The 18,370-nt window shown below is 36.8% G+C and overlaps 1 protein-coding gene and 1 pseudogene across 3 annotated transcripts; one reads left to right on the forward strand and one right to left on the reverse strand.

Moving 5' to 3' along the window:
- The first annotated feature begins 6,787 nt into the window (after positions 1-6,787).
- LOC113323862 lies at positions 6,788-11,680 on the forward strand (annotated as a pseudogene).
- Positions 11,681-11,926: 246 nt separating this feature from the next.
- Positions 11,927-18,329, reverse strand: LOC113320640 (probable LRR receptor-like serine/threonine-protein kinase At1g67720). 3 transcript variants are annotated; one of them, XM_026568540.1, is made up of 16 exons: positions 18,325-18,329; positions 17,842-17,978; positions 16,228-16,762; positions 15,502-16,007; positions 15,275-15,407; positions 15,055-15,126; positions 14,899-14,967; positions 14,737-14,808; positions 14,458-14,529; positions 13,927-14,078; positions 13,597-13,838; positions 13,314-13,440; positions 13,170-13,238; positions 12,878-13,064; positions 12,610-12,745; positions 11,927-12,465 (listed from the first exon to the last, which is right to left on the reverse strand). In XM_026568540.1, exons 1-16 carry the CDS (start codon positions 18,327-18,329, stop codon positions 12,127-12,129), a joined length of 2,853 nt encoding a protein of 950 aa, XP_026424325.1. In that variant the 3' UTR covers positions 11,927-12,126. The 3 variants fall into 3 exon arrangements, with proteins under 3 accessions (XP_026424325.1, XP_026424324.1, XP_026424323.1); XM_026568539.1 differs by lacking the exon at positions 18,325-18,329 and adding an exon at positions 16,946-17,087 and having other exon boundaries at positions 17,842-17,965; XM_026568538.1 differs by lacking the exons at positions 17,842-17,978; positions 18,325-18,329 and adding an exon at positions 16,946-17,235.
- Positions 18,330-18,370: the final 41 nt, after the last annotated feature.

Below are 18,370 nucleotides of genomic sequence, written 5' to 3' on the forward strand. Positions count from 1 at the left end.
CGGTTTAGAGGGTGATTAAGTATTACCCATTCCTTAACTGAGCTCAACGATTTCATCACGTGATCTTATGATGAGCTTGCGTAAGACAAAACTAAATGATTTTTAATGACTAGTTTCAGTAGGGTTTTGTTATAACAAGTTTGAAATAAAAGAAGAGCAGAAACTGCACAGGAGCTTTCATCTCAATCAATCACTTCAAACCCATCTTCACTTTTCTCTTCAACTCAAAAACCCACTTTTCTCCTACTGCATAACCATGGATGAAATTCAAGCTTTAGCCATGATGTATGGATCAACTGATGATGGTCAAGATGATGACTCCAAATCTTTAGTGAATGTTGTTGTTGAGATTCATAGGGATCCTCTTGATTTTTTAGCTCATAATATGAAAATAAATGAAGTTACGCTTGGACCCTTTGGAAGACGAGTTGGTGAAACAACATTCTTTTGGCTGAGGCACACCAGATTCGTTATCATGGATAATAACACTTTAGCTTTCACTAGGCTAACTATCCCTCCTGAAGTAGTAAGTGATGTTGATGAAGATGATGAAGATTCATATCGTAAGGAATTTGATGCTCGTGAAAGGGCTTGTCATCGAGCTAACTTACCTATTGCCCACCAACAGTTGGAAGCGGAAGGAGGTTTTAAAATCAGTTACCTCCGATTCAAAACCCAAGGAGAGTTTGCAGCTGTATGGTGAGTATATTTTTGAATCTGTTGGTGTGTTTGTACGTTCTTTGCATCTTTTTTGCGAAATTATTTGTGTTTGCAAAATCAGTTGTTTGTGATATCATGATTAGTAACATTAGTAAGACTTAGGGTTTTGATTGTAGAATACTATTTGAGCAGGAATCATTTCAGATCCATAATACTGGGTAAATGGGTAATACTACATTAACAGTTTTAATCAGTCTTTGATCTTCCATCTGTATTATCCCTTAAACCTAAAAGACAAGGAAAAGAAGAAGAGTAGAAAACAGAATTTGACCTGTCAAAGGATTATTGGGATCAAAATGCAAAGAAAGATGTTTGTTATAACAAAATATCAGTATTAAAACTCAGATCTGTAGTTTGCATATCATGATCAATATATTTGTAATCTGAGCTAAACAACAATTTCTGTTTATGTTATTATACTAATAGATATCGTTACTACATATGGGTTTGTTTTTCTGCAGCAATGCCATTACTGCAGCGTCTGCTAATGCTTCTACTCAGATTACCATCATGCATCTCGGGGATCATCACACCCCTCAAGGTTTAGTTGATAATCCTAGAGATTATCAGCTTCTCACTGAAGAGGTATATTTTTAACAATACCCAAACTTATTTTAATATCCCCTAAAATTTACTTTGTATACCCAAAAGTCTTACTTATTTCTTGTTGGATATTTTCAACAAACCCTGGAAATTTTCTGTTCTGGGGTTTCTATCGTCAGTTAGAAAACTGAACAGAAATCTCGTTTCACCAATGGACGCATTGAAGGAAGAAACGCGCCTTTTCACTCTGAAAAGATGCCTGTAGAGATGAAGAGTCATCTCCAAAGGGTGTGATTTCCTCTTTAAATATGAGATTTGTTTTCATTCAAAAACACATCTCAACTCTCTCTGTTTTCTTTCTTACAAGCATCATCAGAAACAAAACCAGTGTGTTCTTGGTTGGATCAAGGTCGTACAAGCTTTGAATCTAACACTGTTGTGAGGCTTCAAGTATCCTGACGACGATATTCATTGACTTGTTTGTACTTGCCAATTCAATTGGGAAAGGGTCGAATAATTGTCGAAAAGAATCTTTCATTAGAGTCTTGAACCCTATTACAACATTCTTTTCTTCACCCTGTTTTACTGTCAATTTTCCAACAGTTTTCGACAATTACTATCGACATGGAGGGCGAATCTTCAATGGCTGTTGCGCAATCACTGCAAGTCATGAATCAGACTTTTAATAGGTTAGAACGATTTGAAGGAGAGGGTTTTACTCGCTGGCAGGAAACTCTCAAATTCAATCTTATGTTTCTGAAACTTTGGTACATTCTGGAAGATGGGTTAGAGGCCATTCCTGCTGCTACTGAAAATGACGATGAGGAATTAAAGAAAAGGCGAAAGAAGTGTGAAGAAGATGATTTCATGTGCCGAGGTCATATTATGAATGCTTTGGGGTTGAACATTTACAATGCTCATCGTACTTATGGAACTGCGAAGGAACTATGGACTGCACTGGAGAACAAATACAAGATTTCTAAGGCTAGTAACAAGAAGTTCCTGATTTGCAACTTTATGGATTGGAAAATGGTGGACAGTAAGTCTATCATTTCCCAGGTCAGTGATCTTTTGCGTATTGTTAATCATCTTAAAGATGCTGGTATTGATCTTGTAAGTTCATTCATTGTTGGGGTTATTATTTCTCGTCTCTCCCCTTCATGGAATAGTTACAAGAAGAAACTTAAGCATGCTGAAACTAACTATGACTTAGAAGGCTTGCAACGTCATCTTCGCATTGAAGAGGATGCTCGTAAGCGTGAGATTAACGATAGTCAGCAAATTGAAAATCATTCTAAGATTAATAATGTGCAATAATCAAAACCTTCGAATTATTTGAAAGTTCAGAATGATTCTCAGTTTAAGAAGCAAGATCCAGACAAGAATGGTAAGAAGAAGGGACCTTGCTACTTTTGTAAGAAACCCGACCATATTGCTCGTGACTGTCGTCAAAAGAAGAAACAAATGAATAAGGAAGCAAATATGGTCGATGATTCTAAACTTGTCATTGTTGTGCAAGAGGCCAATACTGTTGCAGATCATGGAAGTGGATGGTGGTACGATACCATTCATATCTGTAAAGACCGAAATCTTTACAAGACATATGAGCCTGTTGTCGGAGAAGATGTGATTTCTGAAAATCGTCTTCCTAGTAAAATACATGGCAAAGGCACTGTTGAACTCAAGTTTACTTCTGGAAAGATTGTTACCCTTACCAATGTATTAGATGTCCCAGACATATGTAAAAATCTTGTTTCTGGAGTCCTTGTTAACAAGGCAGGTTTTGAGGTTAAGTTTGGATCTGATAAGTTTGTACTGTCCAAAAACGGAAAGTTTGTTGGACAATGATACCCTTGTAATGGAATGGTTAAACTTAATTTAATGAATAATGGTTCTGCTTATATTGTTGACTCTATTGATTTATGGCATGCTAGATTAGGACATGTGAATTATGGTTCTCTTAGAAACATGAACAAATTAGGATTAATTTCCAATTGAAATTTTGATAATGTTTCCAAGTGTGAAATATGTATGGAAGCAAATATAACTAGGATATCCTTTAAGTCTGTTGTAAGAAATTCTTTGTTACTTGAATTAGTGTATAATGATGTTGGGGATTTGAAAAGTCATGTTACTCGTGGTGGACACAAATATTATGTCACTTTTATTGAGGATAGTACTAGATATGCCTATACTTACTTGATGAAATCTAAGGATGAAGTCTTTGATAAATTTAGAATTTACAAAGCCGAAGTAGAAACACAATTAGAACAGAAAATTAAAGTGTTACGATCTGATCGTGGTGGTGAATATTATCCTATTGAATTTTCTGTATTTTGTCAAGAGCATGGTTTAGTACATGAATTTACTGCACCTTATACACCTCAACAAAATGGTATTGCTGAAAGAAAGAATATGACTTTGATTGACATGGTTAATGTTATGCTTATTAGTTCTGGTTTGCCTAATTCTTTGTGGGGTGAAGCCATGTTGTCTGCATGCTATATTTTGAATAGGGTACCTTTGAAAAAGAAAAATATTTCCCCTTATGAATTATGGTTTAAGAGAAAACCTAATTTTAAAAGACTAAAAGCATGGGGTTGTCTAGCGTATGTTAGAAAACCTGAACCTAAAAGACCAAAGCTAGGAAATAGGGCCTATAAATGTGCTTTTATTGGATACTCTCTTAATAATATTACATACAGATGTTTAATCTTTGACACTTTTGAGATTATTGAATCTGTAGATGTGGAATTTTTTGAAAGAATGACAAGGACAAGTTCTCAGATACTACCCACTGAAAACCCATTGTCACCAAGTATATAACTAATGGAGACTGATAACAATCCTGCTCTACACAAAACAATGATATTTCAGTTCCTACTGAAGATATTGAACCTAGAAAAAGTAAGAGAGGAAGAATAGATAAAAAGCCTGACCCAGAATTCAAATATTATCTTGTAAAGGGTGATAAGAATGAGATTCTTAGCACTACCATGTATAATATGCATGATGAAGGTGATCTTAAAACCTATGCTGAGGCAATAAGCTCCAGAGATGCTAATTTCTGGAAAGAAGCTATCAATGATGAAAAGCATTCCCATTTGATAAATGGAACTTGGATATACTGTGATTTACCTCTTGGTGCTAAGGAAATATGATGTCAATGGATATTCAAGAGAAAGTTGAATGCTGATGGTACCATTGATAAACTTAAGGCCAGATTTGTTGCTAAGGGTTACAAACAACAACATGGTATTGATTACTTTGATACATATGCACCTGTTGCACGAATCACATCTATTCGTTGCTTGATTGCACTAGCTTCTATTCATAAGCTAGTTGTACATCAAATGGATGTCAAAACCGCTTTTCTAAATGGTGATTTAGAAGAAGAGATATATATGGAACAACCTGAAGGTTTCATACTGCCAGTCCAAGAGAAGAAAGTGTGTAAACTAGTGAAATTGTTTAATGGCTTGAAGCAAGCTCCCATGCAATGGCATGAGAAGTTCGACAAAGTAGCTTTGTCATATGGTTTTGTTGTGAATGATGCTGATAAATGTATCTATAGTAAACAAGATACATCTGAGTGCGTGATTCTATGTTTGTATGTTGATGACATGCTTATTTTTGGGTCTGACTTGTCTATTGTGGAACAAACTAATAAATTCCTTAGTTCAAACTTTGACATGAAAGATCTAGGAGAGGCTGATGTGATATTAGGAATTAAAATCCTAAGAAACGGAGATGAGTTGGTCTTAACCCAATCTCATTACATTGAGAAATTTCTCAAGAAATATGGTCATTTTGATGACAAAACAGCACCTAGCCCTCTAGATCCTAGTGTGAAGTTAATGAAGAACACTGATATAGCTCATAAACAACTTGAGTATTCCAGTGTTGTTGGCAGTCTTATGTATGCTATGCATTGCACAAGACCGTACATAACCCAAGCAGTGGGAGTGCTATGTCGTTTCTCAAGTAACCTTGGAATTGAACATTGGAAAGCAATTTCAAGAGTGTTGGCTTACTTGAAAGGAACCATAAATTTCAAAATCCCATGAGTTTTTGTAGCCAAGCAATACCTCCCCTCCATCTCATGGAGTACCATAAGTTGGGTTCTTTGGGGGCAAACACAAAAGATCATCGGGATTGTATGCATATCTGGCACAAGGCTTTTTAGGCGTCTTTCTAGGTTTTTTCTTGACTATTTTTACTTGTTCCTCTTTCTCGTCATCCGAGTCCTCCTCTGATTCGTCATCTTCATTATCTCCATCCTTATCTCCATCTTCTTCACCTTAATCACTGTCATCCTCATTTCCTTCTTCTTCTTCTTCTTCTTCTTCTTCTTCTTCTTCTTCTTCTTCTTCTTCTTCTTCTTCAGCTGGTTCCTCTTCTCCACCTTGATTTTGTTCTTGATTACCCATGTCTTCCACAATCTCTTGATTAACTTGTTGGATTACATTGTCAATATTATCTCTATTGACATCATCTTGGATGACAACACCCGGTAATGACCCACCTCCAAACTTAGCATTTTTGGCTCCACGCTTATCGGCACCTAAGTGTTTTTGGCCTCGAGGCGTGGGAGTTCCCAAATCTTCCGGTAATGGTTGGTTGGATATCTTACCTTTGCCACTGATCAAGAAAACAAAAGATATTAGCTTAACTGATAAATGATTGACTGGATAAGATGCAACATAAGGGTTCTCAGCGTAAGGTTTGGTTAGTAGGAATAATTCACGAAAAACAGGCTAACTCAAAAAAAAATGTGTTCCAGGGAAGATTTCAGTTACTCCAACTTTTTTGCGAACAAACCGAACTCCACATATATGTAAGTAGGGAAGAGTTCGGTTTGTCAAGATTTTTTGCGAATAAACCGAACATAGTGGGCAGAGTTCGGTTATATGAGAACTCAACATAGTGGGAAAGATAGAACAGTTCGATTACATGGATTTTTTTTTATATAACATGGATAGAGTTCGGTTACACTACAGTTTTAAAAATTTATACGAAACAACAGAACATAGTGGGCAGAGTTCGGTTATATGAGAACTCAACATAGTGGGAAAAATAGAACAGTTCGGTTACATGGTTTTTCTTTTTCTTTTATAATATGGGTAGAGTTTGGTTACACTACACTAGAGTTCGGTTACGGAGATTAAATTATGTTAACTTTATATTTTGGTAGTTATTAGTTTAGTTATATTACTTAGAGTTTGGGGGCAAATTAGTAGTATGTCGTGTTTTAGGACATCCCTATAGATGTCCTTATAAAACAATGGTCCCCAAATAAAAGGCTGGTACAAAAAAAAATCGTTCTAAAAGATCTCCGGACGCCCTAAAATAGGTTCCAAACCGTTTGTCATAAAAGAAAAATCGTTTTATCCAAGGGATTTGGCCCAGCCCACTAGAAACAAATATATGATCGTGTCGTGTCCTCCTATATCAAAGTTTCGAAAAACCCTAATTATTTTTTACCGTTCAAAAACTTCCATTTATTTCCAAACCGAATTTCCAAACTGGAAACACCCAAAATTCCTGCAATGAAGAGAAAGCTTACAGAAGAGAAGGATATGAGTAGCAGCGTCATCTGTCAATTTGTAGACACAGAAGGAGTATCTTTAGGAGGTCCTGTGTATCTTCCACACAACGCTGGACCTCTTCAACTCCAACAACTCATCAATAAACTTCTCCAAAATGTTTGAGGGTTTGTCGGTAATCGAAATTTTTTTTTTTTTTTTTTTTCAGGAGGAAAAATTACCGTATTCTTTTTACGTATCAGATCAGGAACTTATGGTGCAGCTAGGAGCCTATCTAGAGAAAAATAAAGGCTCAATTTTTATTTTTGTTTTCCTTCCAGTTTCCATCATGTACAACTGTTTGGTTTATGATGATAAAGCAATTATTGACAAAGTTGAGTTCCCTTGTAATTTCAGTTTCTGTGGAGAAGGTATTGAAGATAGTTTACCAACCTCAAGCAATCTTTCGTATACGTCCAGTCAATCGTTGTTCTGACACAATTGCAGGTATACTGGACATTGTCAATTTTATGTTGTTATTTTGATTCTCGATTAGGAGACTGATTACTGATTTTGATTCTGGACAAGGAGACTGATTACGTTTGTTTTTCGTGTACCCCTCTTGCTCTGCAGGTCATAATGGCGTTGTTATTACCGTTGCGTTCAGCCCTGATGGCACACAACTGGCTACTGGATCTGGTGATACTTCGGTGCGTTTATGGGATCTCACTACTCAGACCCCATTGTACACTTGCCTAGGTACGACATTTGAACCCTTTTTAGGAGAATTACCCTTTTTAGGAGGATTAACTGTATTAATTGTAATGGTATGTTTTTCCCATCTTGTTTATCTGAAGTCCGGTTCTGCGAAATGGATGTGGTTTAGGTTAGGTGAATAATTTATATTAAGGCAATTGGATTGACCTGCAATCTCTTAAGAGGTCTTATTATATGTCAAGCAGCCACTTTATTCACTTAAACACCTAGCCTGTCTCCGTCATGGATTCAGCCGTACGTAAGTCTCATGTATATGTGAAATCAGGGAGATTGGTGTCGCCCATAATTGCATTGCAAGGTGGTGGTTTAGTCGTTATTATTATACAACAATTTGGTTACTAGATAATGTCCTCATTGTATTCCTATGTGCTAGAGGTGTAAAAACGTGAAGAACCAGTCGTACCTGATTATATATTGGGATTATATTTCCATGTGGAGCCTAACTAGGTACCCTAGGTACCTATTGTTGTCAGAATTGTAAGTTGTTAACTGAACATGTTCGGATATCGTGGAAATATGTTGAGTACACTCTTACACCTGTAACAACTATGAAACCTGACTTCTCTGTCTTACATCTTATTTCAGGTCATAAAAACCATGTTCTTTGTATGGCATGGTCACCTGACGGTAAGCATCTTGTTAGTGGTAGCTTGTCTGGGGAAATTCTAAGCTGGGACCCACAGACAGGGAAGCAATTAGGCAAGCCATTCAAGGTGAATTCATGCATTCACTTATTGTTCTAATTTAACACTATTCTTATCCGTTCTTTCTATTACATTGTTCAATGTTCAGTTCATAATAAGTATCCATGTGAGATTACCTTATTATGTGCGAGGAATAGTTTCTTAATTCTTATGATTGTTTCTAATATTGCTGTAAACTCTTCCCCTTATTTCAGGGCCACACAAAATATATTACTGCCATATCATGGGAGCCATTACACCTGAGTTCTCCATGCCACCGCTTTGCTACTGCAAGTAACGATGGAGTTGTACGTGTTTGAGACGTAACATTAGGGAGATGTGTCTTTTCTCTTTCAGGACACACACTTGGAGTAACTTGTGTTAAATGGAGCGGAGAGGGACTGATATATTCAGGGTACACTTTTTTCTTTGATTTTGAAATCCCAATGACAGATGCATTTTAATGTTCAACAGCTTCTCTTCTTTTAAGTGTGAATTTTATTTCTCAAAACATTAACACCAAACAAATTAGTTATCAAACATATTTGTTATTGGATAAAAATATTCTAGTGAACAAATTTTACAGGGTTTAGCCCAGTTTACTTACTTATGTTAGTCCATAATTGCAGCTCTTTGGACCAGACAATCAAAATATGGGAACCACGCAAGGAAAGTTGATTCGCGAACTAGAGGTAAATCTTTTCTTTGTTGCTACTGGTTAGAGCAAGCACTATGGTAGCTATTGCTACCGCACACCCGCCAATTTGTATGGAATGGGCAAACCCCATGGTGAAAAACCCATAGGAATAGATTCCCTACCTGGTTCCTCAAAAGTGTGTGACGAGATTCGGATAAAACCTTTGGCGGGTACTGAGTATCCAGATATTGTACCCACCCATAGAGCTTTCTCTTAGTGATCTAAGTTTCACATGATTTGAGCTTTCCTGGTATAAGAATCCCAACAACTGGTTCCCCCCTCCCTGTTTTGAATGTTTTTTTTTTCTTCCTTAAATTATATTTTTAACTTAAGTTCTTCTGATTGTATTGTAGAAACTCGGACACCGTGTGAACTCTCTTGCATTGAGCACTGATTATGTGTTACGGACAGGAGCATTTGATCATACCAGAAAACAGTATTCATCACCTGAGGAAATGAAAGAGGTAGCAGTCCATGTCAAGTCTCCTACTTGAGCCTTTTGATATGTTTTAGTCTCTTTCAGCAATTTGGACCTCTTTTATCTGCTGCAAGTTTGGATCTGCTAGTCATTTAAGTCAGGGAACAATTGACTTGAAGGCAGTTGATGTAGGGAATTACAATGTACTTTTTTTCTTCTAAATATAGTGCTAGATGAGTTAGTTATAGTCATATGTAGTTTTAGCGTCAGCTGTAAAATTGCAGCCGTGGGGGTAAAATCAGCACATTCGAGTAAAGGAACAGAAAAAGAATGTTTTTGGGTGTGTGTTCCCGACCATCAAAGTGTTTTGCTTCCTAGAAATCGTAGAATGTTTGTGGGTGTGTTCCCGACCATTAAAGTGTCTTGGTTCCTTAAAATCTTAAAATATATTGGTTAATTACGGTGTGTAATGAACGCTGTTACTACCGTATGTAATCACAACAGCATTAGGCCATTTCCTGCATGGCCATTTTGATATTATGGTGAATGTATATTTTGTTTTGTTTCACACTTTGCATCTTTTTTTTTAATCTTTTACTGAGCTTACCGCACATACTTGTAAATGGGAATGGGTCCCCCACGTTTTCGCTTTTCATAGTAAACCTTGTTTTGTTTTTTTATTAGGTGGCTCTTGAGAGGTACAATAAAATGAAAGGAACTGCTCCTGAAAGGCTGGTTTCTGGATCTGACGATTGCACCATGTTCCTTTGGGAACCTCCGAATAAAAAAAGCACTGAAGCAGTTGACCGGACACCAACAGGTAAGCCTCCTGCTTGTTTTTCTGCTGCTGTAATTTTCAGTTCCTTAGGTTTTGAGCTTTACATGCAACTTGCAAGAATAAGAGAAATTAGTCTATCTATTAGAAATCAATATTTTGGTTGGCTCGCTTCTTGTGCTTACGTTAAGAAAATTGTAAATTTTTGTGTAGCAGAATGTGTTTGTTTTATTCTTGAAATTGAACTCTCGAGACTTCAAAACTGCCTTGCCTGTGAACTATGTTTACATGGAACTTGCAAGAAAAATATAGTAGTCTATCTATTTAGAAATCAGTAATGACTTGGCTCACTTCTTGTGGTTGCTCAAATGAAAAAGTTATCAATTTATGTTCAGTAGAATGTATTTATTCTGGAAGTTGTTGAACTCATGAGCCTTACAGGTTGTTGACCATGTTTGCTTCTCCCCGGACGGTAAATGGATAGCAAGTGCTTCGTTTGACAAGAAAGTCAAGTTGTGGAATGGCACCACTGGGAATTTTGTTGCAACTTTCCATGGTCATGTTGCATGTGTTTACCAGATAAGGTTTGGATTTTTATCATAGTATATTCGACTTTTATCCCTCTTCAGTTAAAGTATTGTGCTTAGCCCCCCTGTGTTCTGTTTGTTTTGCAGTTGGTCTGCTGATAGTAGGCTTCTATTGAGTGGTAGCAAGGATTCTACGCTAAAGGTTATAATTTGATGCCGTTTTTGGGTTTTGATGCTTTCATCCTTGTATTTTGTGATCAAGTTTTCACTAAACAATGGAATATCTTTTTAGACCATGTAGGATTTGAGCATCTATCTATGAGAAGCTGCAACATTGTATTTTACACTTTAACCTGTTTCCTTCGCTGCTAATATGGAATAAACTTTGAACCTTTTGCTTCTTCTAATTTCTGCATTCGGTAGATTTGGGATATCCAGAAGCTAAAGTTAAAGCAGGATCTACCAGGTCACGAGGATGAGGTAACTTTTTTTAAATCTTGAAATTCCATTAAATTTTTACTGTATTGAATAACCTAGTCTTTCTGCCATCTGATGGAACTTCAATATACCCTAAGACTGATTTTAATTTACTGTTGTCAACAAGGTGTTTGCTGTGGATTGGAGTCCAGATGGTGAGAAGGTGGCCTCGGGGGGCCTGGACAGAAGGCTTAAATTATGGATGTAGTAAAGATGAAGATAGTTTGTGTTTGATGTGGATTGGAGTCCAGATGGTGAGAAGGCTTAAATTATGAATGTAGTAAAGAGGTAGATAGTTTATGTTAGCCGTGCCTTGGGAAGCCTGGACAGAAGGCTTAAATTATGGTAAAGATGAAGAAAATTTGTGCAGTACTAAGTAAGTTATGCGTAAACTCATGTGCAGTTGATCATGGATTGGTGAGGCAAAAGATGTAATCATGATCCATAAGATTTTAATTATTATGTTGGTAAATTAATTTGGATTTTGAAAGATTTTAGATGGCCCTATTGAACTCCATTATCACAGACAGAAAAAGAACTTGCATCTTATCACTTATAATTATAATTGTATCTGTTACTTTTTTTTGTTTCTCTGAATTAGGTAGGTAGAAAACTGATTAAATTGGGTTGCAGAAAAGTTGAGGCGCTTGGTCGATGAGAGACTGTCAGTGGATAACCCTACCCAGAGCCCCCTAGACCCTGAGCAGAGGCTATCATCACACTACCCACTCCCCTACACAGAGCAGGCTACTCCCCCACAGATAACATGTTTGATACAGTTGCGATTGGAAAGTTTGCATTTTTACTTAGAGCCCATAGCAATGTGTAGATCAAGAAACACTCTCAATGTGGCATTTCTAGTTTCCCATACAATAATTGCACCATTCTGTACATTGTACAAGATATTACGCACACAAAAAAAGAGGGTGTATACAAATTACTCTGTTACTAGTATAACTCGAACTTGGATAATTTAATCCAAATTTATCTGGCAGCTGGTTGGAAATTGGACTCTTCGAATGAATGATATTGGTCAGCAGTGCCAAGCTCCATTAGTCCCAAATTATACGAGGAGTTGGAAGAAATCTTTGACATGTCGTCGGAATTACCTCCTCGGTTGGCTAAACTTGCTTCCTTCTCAATTAAAATCGCATCTTGAATCTCTTTGAGAACTTCTGATATAGATGGTCTCATACTTCCGTGGGCTTGGACACACATTAATGCTTTTTCGGCAATCTTCCAGATTGATTGTATGTTGTATTCATTTTGCAGTGACGGGTCGATTATTCCTTGTATGTTCCCACTTTCAATTTGTGTCCTTGCCTGTAATCACCAGAAAACAAAACGAAGCTTTTACTGAGCACGGGGACATTTGCAACAGAAACTAGAAGTTCCATTCTCCAACAATAAATGTTGGAAGTAAACCAAAACCATTCTTGACTACAAATACTTGAAAGGTAGGCTCACCCATTGGATGATGTTATGGCAATTAGCACCGAAATTTTTGTTAGATATGGCCTCTTGACCTGAAATCAGCTCAAGAAGAATGACACCGAAACTATATACGTCGCTCTTGTCTGTTAATTGTTGAGAAATGTAATACCTGTGTCACACGGCAAAGAAAATCATGTTAAGACAGACAAGAGAGTAATCAAGAGACAGAGACGAGGTTTTATCTCTCCGTCTAGCATGGTTAACTACACGCAAAATGAGAGTTATTAGTTAAAAATCTTACTCAGGATCTAAATACCCAATGGTCCCCCGAACTATGCTTGATACATGAGTTGATCCATCTATTGCAAACTTTGAAAGACCAAAATCTGATATTTTTGCTTTCATATTTTTGTCAAGAAGGATGTTGCTGCTTTTCAGATCTCTGTGTATAATGGTTGGAACACAGCCTGTATGAAGGTACTCAATACCTGATACAAATTTCAAAATCAAGTCAAATAGAGTTCTCTGTGCTATGAGCAAAATTTTATCGAGCTGCCAAAAATGAATATAGCCATCCTTTTAAGTTTTGTTACCTTTTGCAGCATCTTCAGCAATCTCGAGCCGCTTCATCCAGCTGACACTTTTCTCCCGTGTTAAAGGTCCTGGTACAATTTCAAAAACATGTAAGATTAAGATATTTAGTGGATATGCAGTGCCGCTGGAATGGTAAGACTCACCATAAAGATGTTCCTTCAGAGTTCCATTATGCATGAATTCGTAAACAAGTATACTTTTCCCTTCTTCTTGACAGTAGCCAAGGAACTGTACCAAGTTTCTATGATGTATTCTTGAAAGCAAAGTTACCTGAATCAAATGCATTATCAGTTAAAAATACCTCACGACCACTTCAAAGTGTCCGAGACTCAGAAACTAATTTAAGATGTATAACTTCCAGTATGATCATTTCCACACGAGTTAGTACCGAATGTATATACGACGTAGATTTCACAAAGGACTTGCCTCATTTGTAAATTCTTTCTTTCCTTGGAAAGAATTACTTGTTAAAACTTTGACTGCAACTTCGGTTCCATCTTTCATCTTTCCAAAGTACACCATTCCAAATCCCCCAGAACCAACTTTCTTCTCGAATCTCTTGGTTGCTGTTTCTATATCAGCATAAGCAAAGCAGTATGCAGCATCTATGGATGTGTCACTTAGGGAAGAAACTAGTCGCCGAGTTGTCATGCGACTCGAAACATCATCTGAACAGTTAGAGATACATGAATTTCTAGGTTCAGAAATATATGTTTTCTAATAATTCACAAATTTCGGGAGTGTTTAATTTTAGACCTGTCTGGCTTTGCCTTTTCCTTTCCCTACAGAGTAAGAAAAAGATCACAGCAGCTAAAAGCAGAACAGCAGCCCCAACTGATACACCAACAATAATGCTCAAGCGGTGCCCTTTATCTCCTTCTCTGTCAAGATCGGGGTTTCCAGAGTAGCTACACATCGATAAAATCAGAGGATCTATAAGAACCATTGATAGCAAAACGCTCCACTAAAAAATTATGAGCATACTGTTTAGACTAATGGTAGCTCAAATATGCTCTATTCTTAGATTTCTCCGCAGAATTAAGGTCAATAATAACATAGTATCAATGTGCATGTAGGAAATTGGAGTAACTAAAGGGATTATATAACTGAACATCTTCCCAAGAAAAACAAGCAAGTACAATAAAAGTTGATGCAAGGATACAAAGGGTATAGTGAAGGTCTGAAGCCAGCTTAACAAAAACCATTGTAATACATCCTAAAACTTCCACTAGATAATTATATGCCACGGGAAAAAGTTAATACATACAGGATAAATGAGAAACTTACTTAAAAAGCAATTTTGGGTTTAGGAGAAGGCCTGAAGGAATAGTTCCAGACAACATATTGTCCTGCAGGTACCTGCAACCATCAGAATTAAGAGGTAACTAAAAATCTCAGAGCTTAAATTATTTTTCAATTATGGCAAATGCAAATAACAGAGAGACATAAGAAAGGGATATTTCTATATTTGCTCCCTAGACCCTACCCATGTTATGTCATGGTTATACAGCATATAAACAATATTTATGCGATTCATACGAGGTATTTTAAAATCCGAGAACTTACAATTCCTTCAATTTTTGTAGGTTCGCCAAAGATGAAGGCATCTCCCCAGTCAAGAGGTTGTTCTCCAGATGGCTACAGTAAACATTAAACAAAATGTCAAACGTTCGATCTAATTCTACTTCGATAAATTGAACAATAAACAAACTGAAGCATTGGCTTTACATGATCTTTAAATCTTTACTTGCAGTAAAATCAGGTATTGGACCGGTAAACGAGTTTCCATCAAGCCACCTGCACCACAGTGTGTTACATTAACAACTTGATGATGAAGGCAACCACAAACAACATGACGTAACCTAACCACACATTGTGCCTTACAGCTCAACCAATCCCTCCAACTTTGTGAACTCCACCGGAATGCTCCCTGTCAAATATTTCTTAGACAAAGTACTGCACAAAATAGGAGGACAAGAATAGTTACTATAAAGATCTTTATTATGTACCTCTAGCTAGGATATGACTAAGTGATCAAGCTACATATAATAGATTACAAAAATTAAGCTACTGGAAAAGAAGAGCAGAGAAAATCTTCGTGTACATTGAGATAATCTTTGGTTGTGGGTCAGAGTTGCATCGCAGCCATGACCATGGAACAGGCAAGCATGGGTCACCACCTTCTCTTGCCCAATCAGCTAACGAGTGCCGTGAAACTAAACTAGCCATAACCGTTTCTAGAGGTCATAAAAGCTTAATATTAGAAACGCAAGTACTTCAAGATTTTTCAATCTTTCAGATGGTAAACAAACAAGGAGTTGATAACATTACCGTCTACAGAACCAGAGTTTATTTCCAAGTATCTGTTTATCTCTATAGCATTTAAGAGGGGTCCCCTGGTCGAATCAGAAGCCCTTGCAAATTCAAAATTGAATACAAAAGGGAATGATAAGTTTGTAAATCCTGGTTCATACAACGCATACATTCCTTTGGCATTTTCTTGGATGTCAACCGTGGGTTTGCTGAGATCAGGCATGCCTGGGACTTTAAAGTGAAACTTCCTGGTATCATTTGGACTCAAATCTTCAATTTCAGCAAAGTAAGAGACTGCCCATCCAAAACCTGGGAAACCATCCAGGTTCAACCGGTAAGTTAACGACCCATTTGTACCAACTACAGCCGTCTGCATCACTTTCTCAGGGGGCCTCTCAGCTCTATCAACAGTGATAGGCATATTAGTGGATACTTTCTTAGTTCCGGGAGCCACATCAACAAGGTAATTTGCTTTCTGCAGAGAGTCTGACATCCATAATCTATCAAAAGGGTCATCGGGATACCTGAAATAACAAGAAAATTGGCTCTTTCTAAGTACAAAAAACAGTCTTAACATTGAAGGGTGTTTCTCAAGGGAAAACAGTTTAAGCTCATTCTTTGCTAAAATTCTTTGGCTATGTACCCGATAGCATAAATAAAACATACAAGGACCCACAAGTACTTAAGAACTTAGAAAATCAAGCTAAAATAACAACGTAGTTGACCATATAATTTGAAGCATACCTGATTGGATCCGGACTCAATGCACCAAAGTTTATTCTTGCAGATACGGCAAGAAAGAACTCAGTTTCACGTTCAGTTAAATAAATTGAACCATTAAAAGGCCGAAGCTCAATAGTAGAGATAAATGGTTGCCCAGTTGTAGCATTAGACAAACACACACTAATTGAAGGTGAACTAGCCAAAACAATCAACTCTCTAACCTCTATAGTATCAACATCTGAAATGACAATCGTCGACCAATGAGTCGCCCCAAGTGAAATATCAAACTTTGGGTACACATTACTATTATCAAAATTCCCATATAAGAAAGTTGTTCTTATAAGATACCGAGTTCTTGGGTTCACATCAAGCGTATAACAATACTTTCTTCTTGCATCATCCGGGAAATATCGCACTGACATGTATTGTCTCCGTGTCTCATTCGGAACTGATATCGTTGCCCGTTCACCAAGCGAAAACCGATTATCAGATTTCCATTCAAGCCCTATACTGTCAGTGAAATTCTCTTTACCACCACAATTCAAGCTCACAAAACCTGTACAGTTCCATATTCTTTCAAAAAATTAACTTTTGGATATGCAATAAGTATCCAATTCTCAATACAATCATCAAAACAGAATATTATAACCCAATAAACAGATTGTTTCAGTATCAAATTTGCTTCCTCAAAATTGCAAAACCAACAAAAACTAAGATGGGAAATTAAACTTGAAATTACCTGACATTTGAGCATTGCTAGTCTGAATGCAAAGAAGAGAACAAATTGACATCACAATCAATAAGTAAAGCTTTTCCATTTTCAGTTCCACGCCCCCAGTTGCAGAAAGAATTTGGTAAAGATTCTTAAAGAGAGGAAAAATCTAGAGAGGAAGAGAGAATCAGTGGGGTTATACTAAATGTTAATTAGTGTATTATTGATTGAGAAATGAAGACTAAATGGGGTTAGCTAAAAAAGTGTTTTCTTTTTCTTACTTTCAATTTCTTTAACTTTCTGTCAGGGATGAGTGGATATGTGAATGGGATCTTTTTAGTCTCTTTTGATTGATTGCTACTAACTTATATATTTTTGACTTCTACAACTGCTGGTTGTACGTGGAACAGTGATTTTGACAACAACAGTGATTCATAAAGAGTAACAATGAGTGACAGGTACAAGGATATTTATCTCACATTCAATGCCAACTGACATTCAATGTCAATTTATCCACATGTGAACAAAATTATTTTATACTTACACTCTAGTTACACCCATTGTTAGGAGGCTAGATAACAAGCATGCACACAATTTTAAGGGGCATTCAACTAGATTTTTTAATTTTTTTCCATCAAAGAAAATAAAAAATTAGAGATTTTAAATGGCATTTTTGAAGTCAAAAATGGTTTCAAACAAATTTTCTCTAGATTTGCATCTTGTAAGCTTTTGGGATTGTATAAGTGGTACGGTCTTAAACATCATGAAGTTCTTCAAAGTCCACTTCATTTTTAAATAAGAGTTTGAGCTGGGGAAGGATTTTTGGAAGCACAGGCAAATCTGCTATGTTAACACTCATCAAGTCGAAAGCCATACATGTTTTATGCACATGTTCCTCATCAAAAACTGGAATCTTGGGATACCTCTGACTAAAATGTGTGAGGATGACCCGATATGCCCCATCCCGAGGATATTCACCACCCCCAACTTCAATAGCTTGCTTTGTTGTACTGTGACTCTTTTTTTCAGCCTGCTCGACCATATTCTCCTCAAAAGTTGCCTGCAATAATGAAGTAAAGGGATCAACTGCAGCACGTTTTCATCTTAAGGCCACAGTTTTTTTTCCGGAATATCATGTACTGTTATCCTAATTTCAACAACAATATAAAAAGGTTTAAAACCTCAGAAACTGGGAACGCATGCATTGAGCAAAAATAAGCTTAAAACTGTAACTTTGTTGTACGATTTTATTCAAAACTGACAGAACGACAGAAACATAACCGAAATTAGCAAAACCAGAACTATGCATCCAATGGTTGTGAATTTCAAGGCATTGTAGTAAAAAACTGCTAAATGGAAGGCTGTACTTGACAACAGTAAAGGTTTATCATTACATGACATGTTACCTCATGTATAAGAACAGTCGCTTCCTTAGACGCATCCGTCAGTTCT

Source organism: Papaver somniferum, chromosome 11 (genome assembly GCF_003573695.1).
Source record: "Papaver somniferum cultivar HN1 chromosome 11, ASM357369v1, whole genome shotgun sequence".
NCBI classification, from domain to species: Eukaryota; Viridiplantae; Streptophyta; class Magnoliopsida; order Ranunculales; family Papaveraceae; genus Papaver; species Papaver somniferum.

Excerpts from the sequence above, each read along its gene's own strand:
- LOC113320640 (XM_026568540.1), bottom strand. Across the intron at positions 13,441-13,596 it reads AGAAAGAATTTACAAATGAG|GTAACTTTGCTTTCAAGAAT; the intron begins GCAAGTCCTTTG and ends CATTTGATTCAG. Across the intron at positions 12,746-12,877 it reads ATTGGGTATTTAGATCCTGA|GTATTACATTTCTCAACAAT; the intron begins GTAAGATTTTTA and ends CGTGTGACACAG.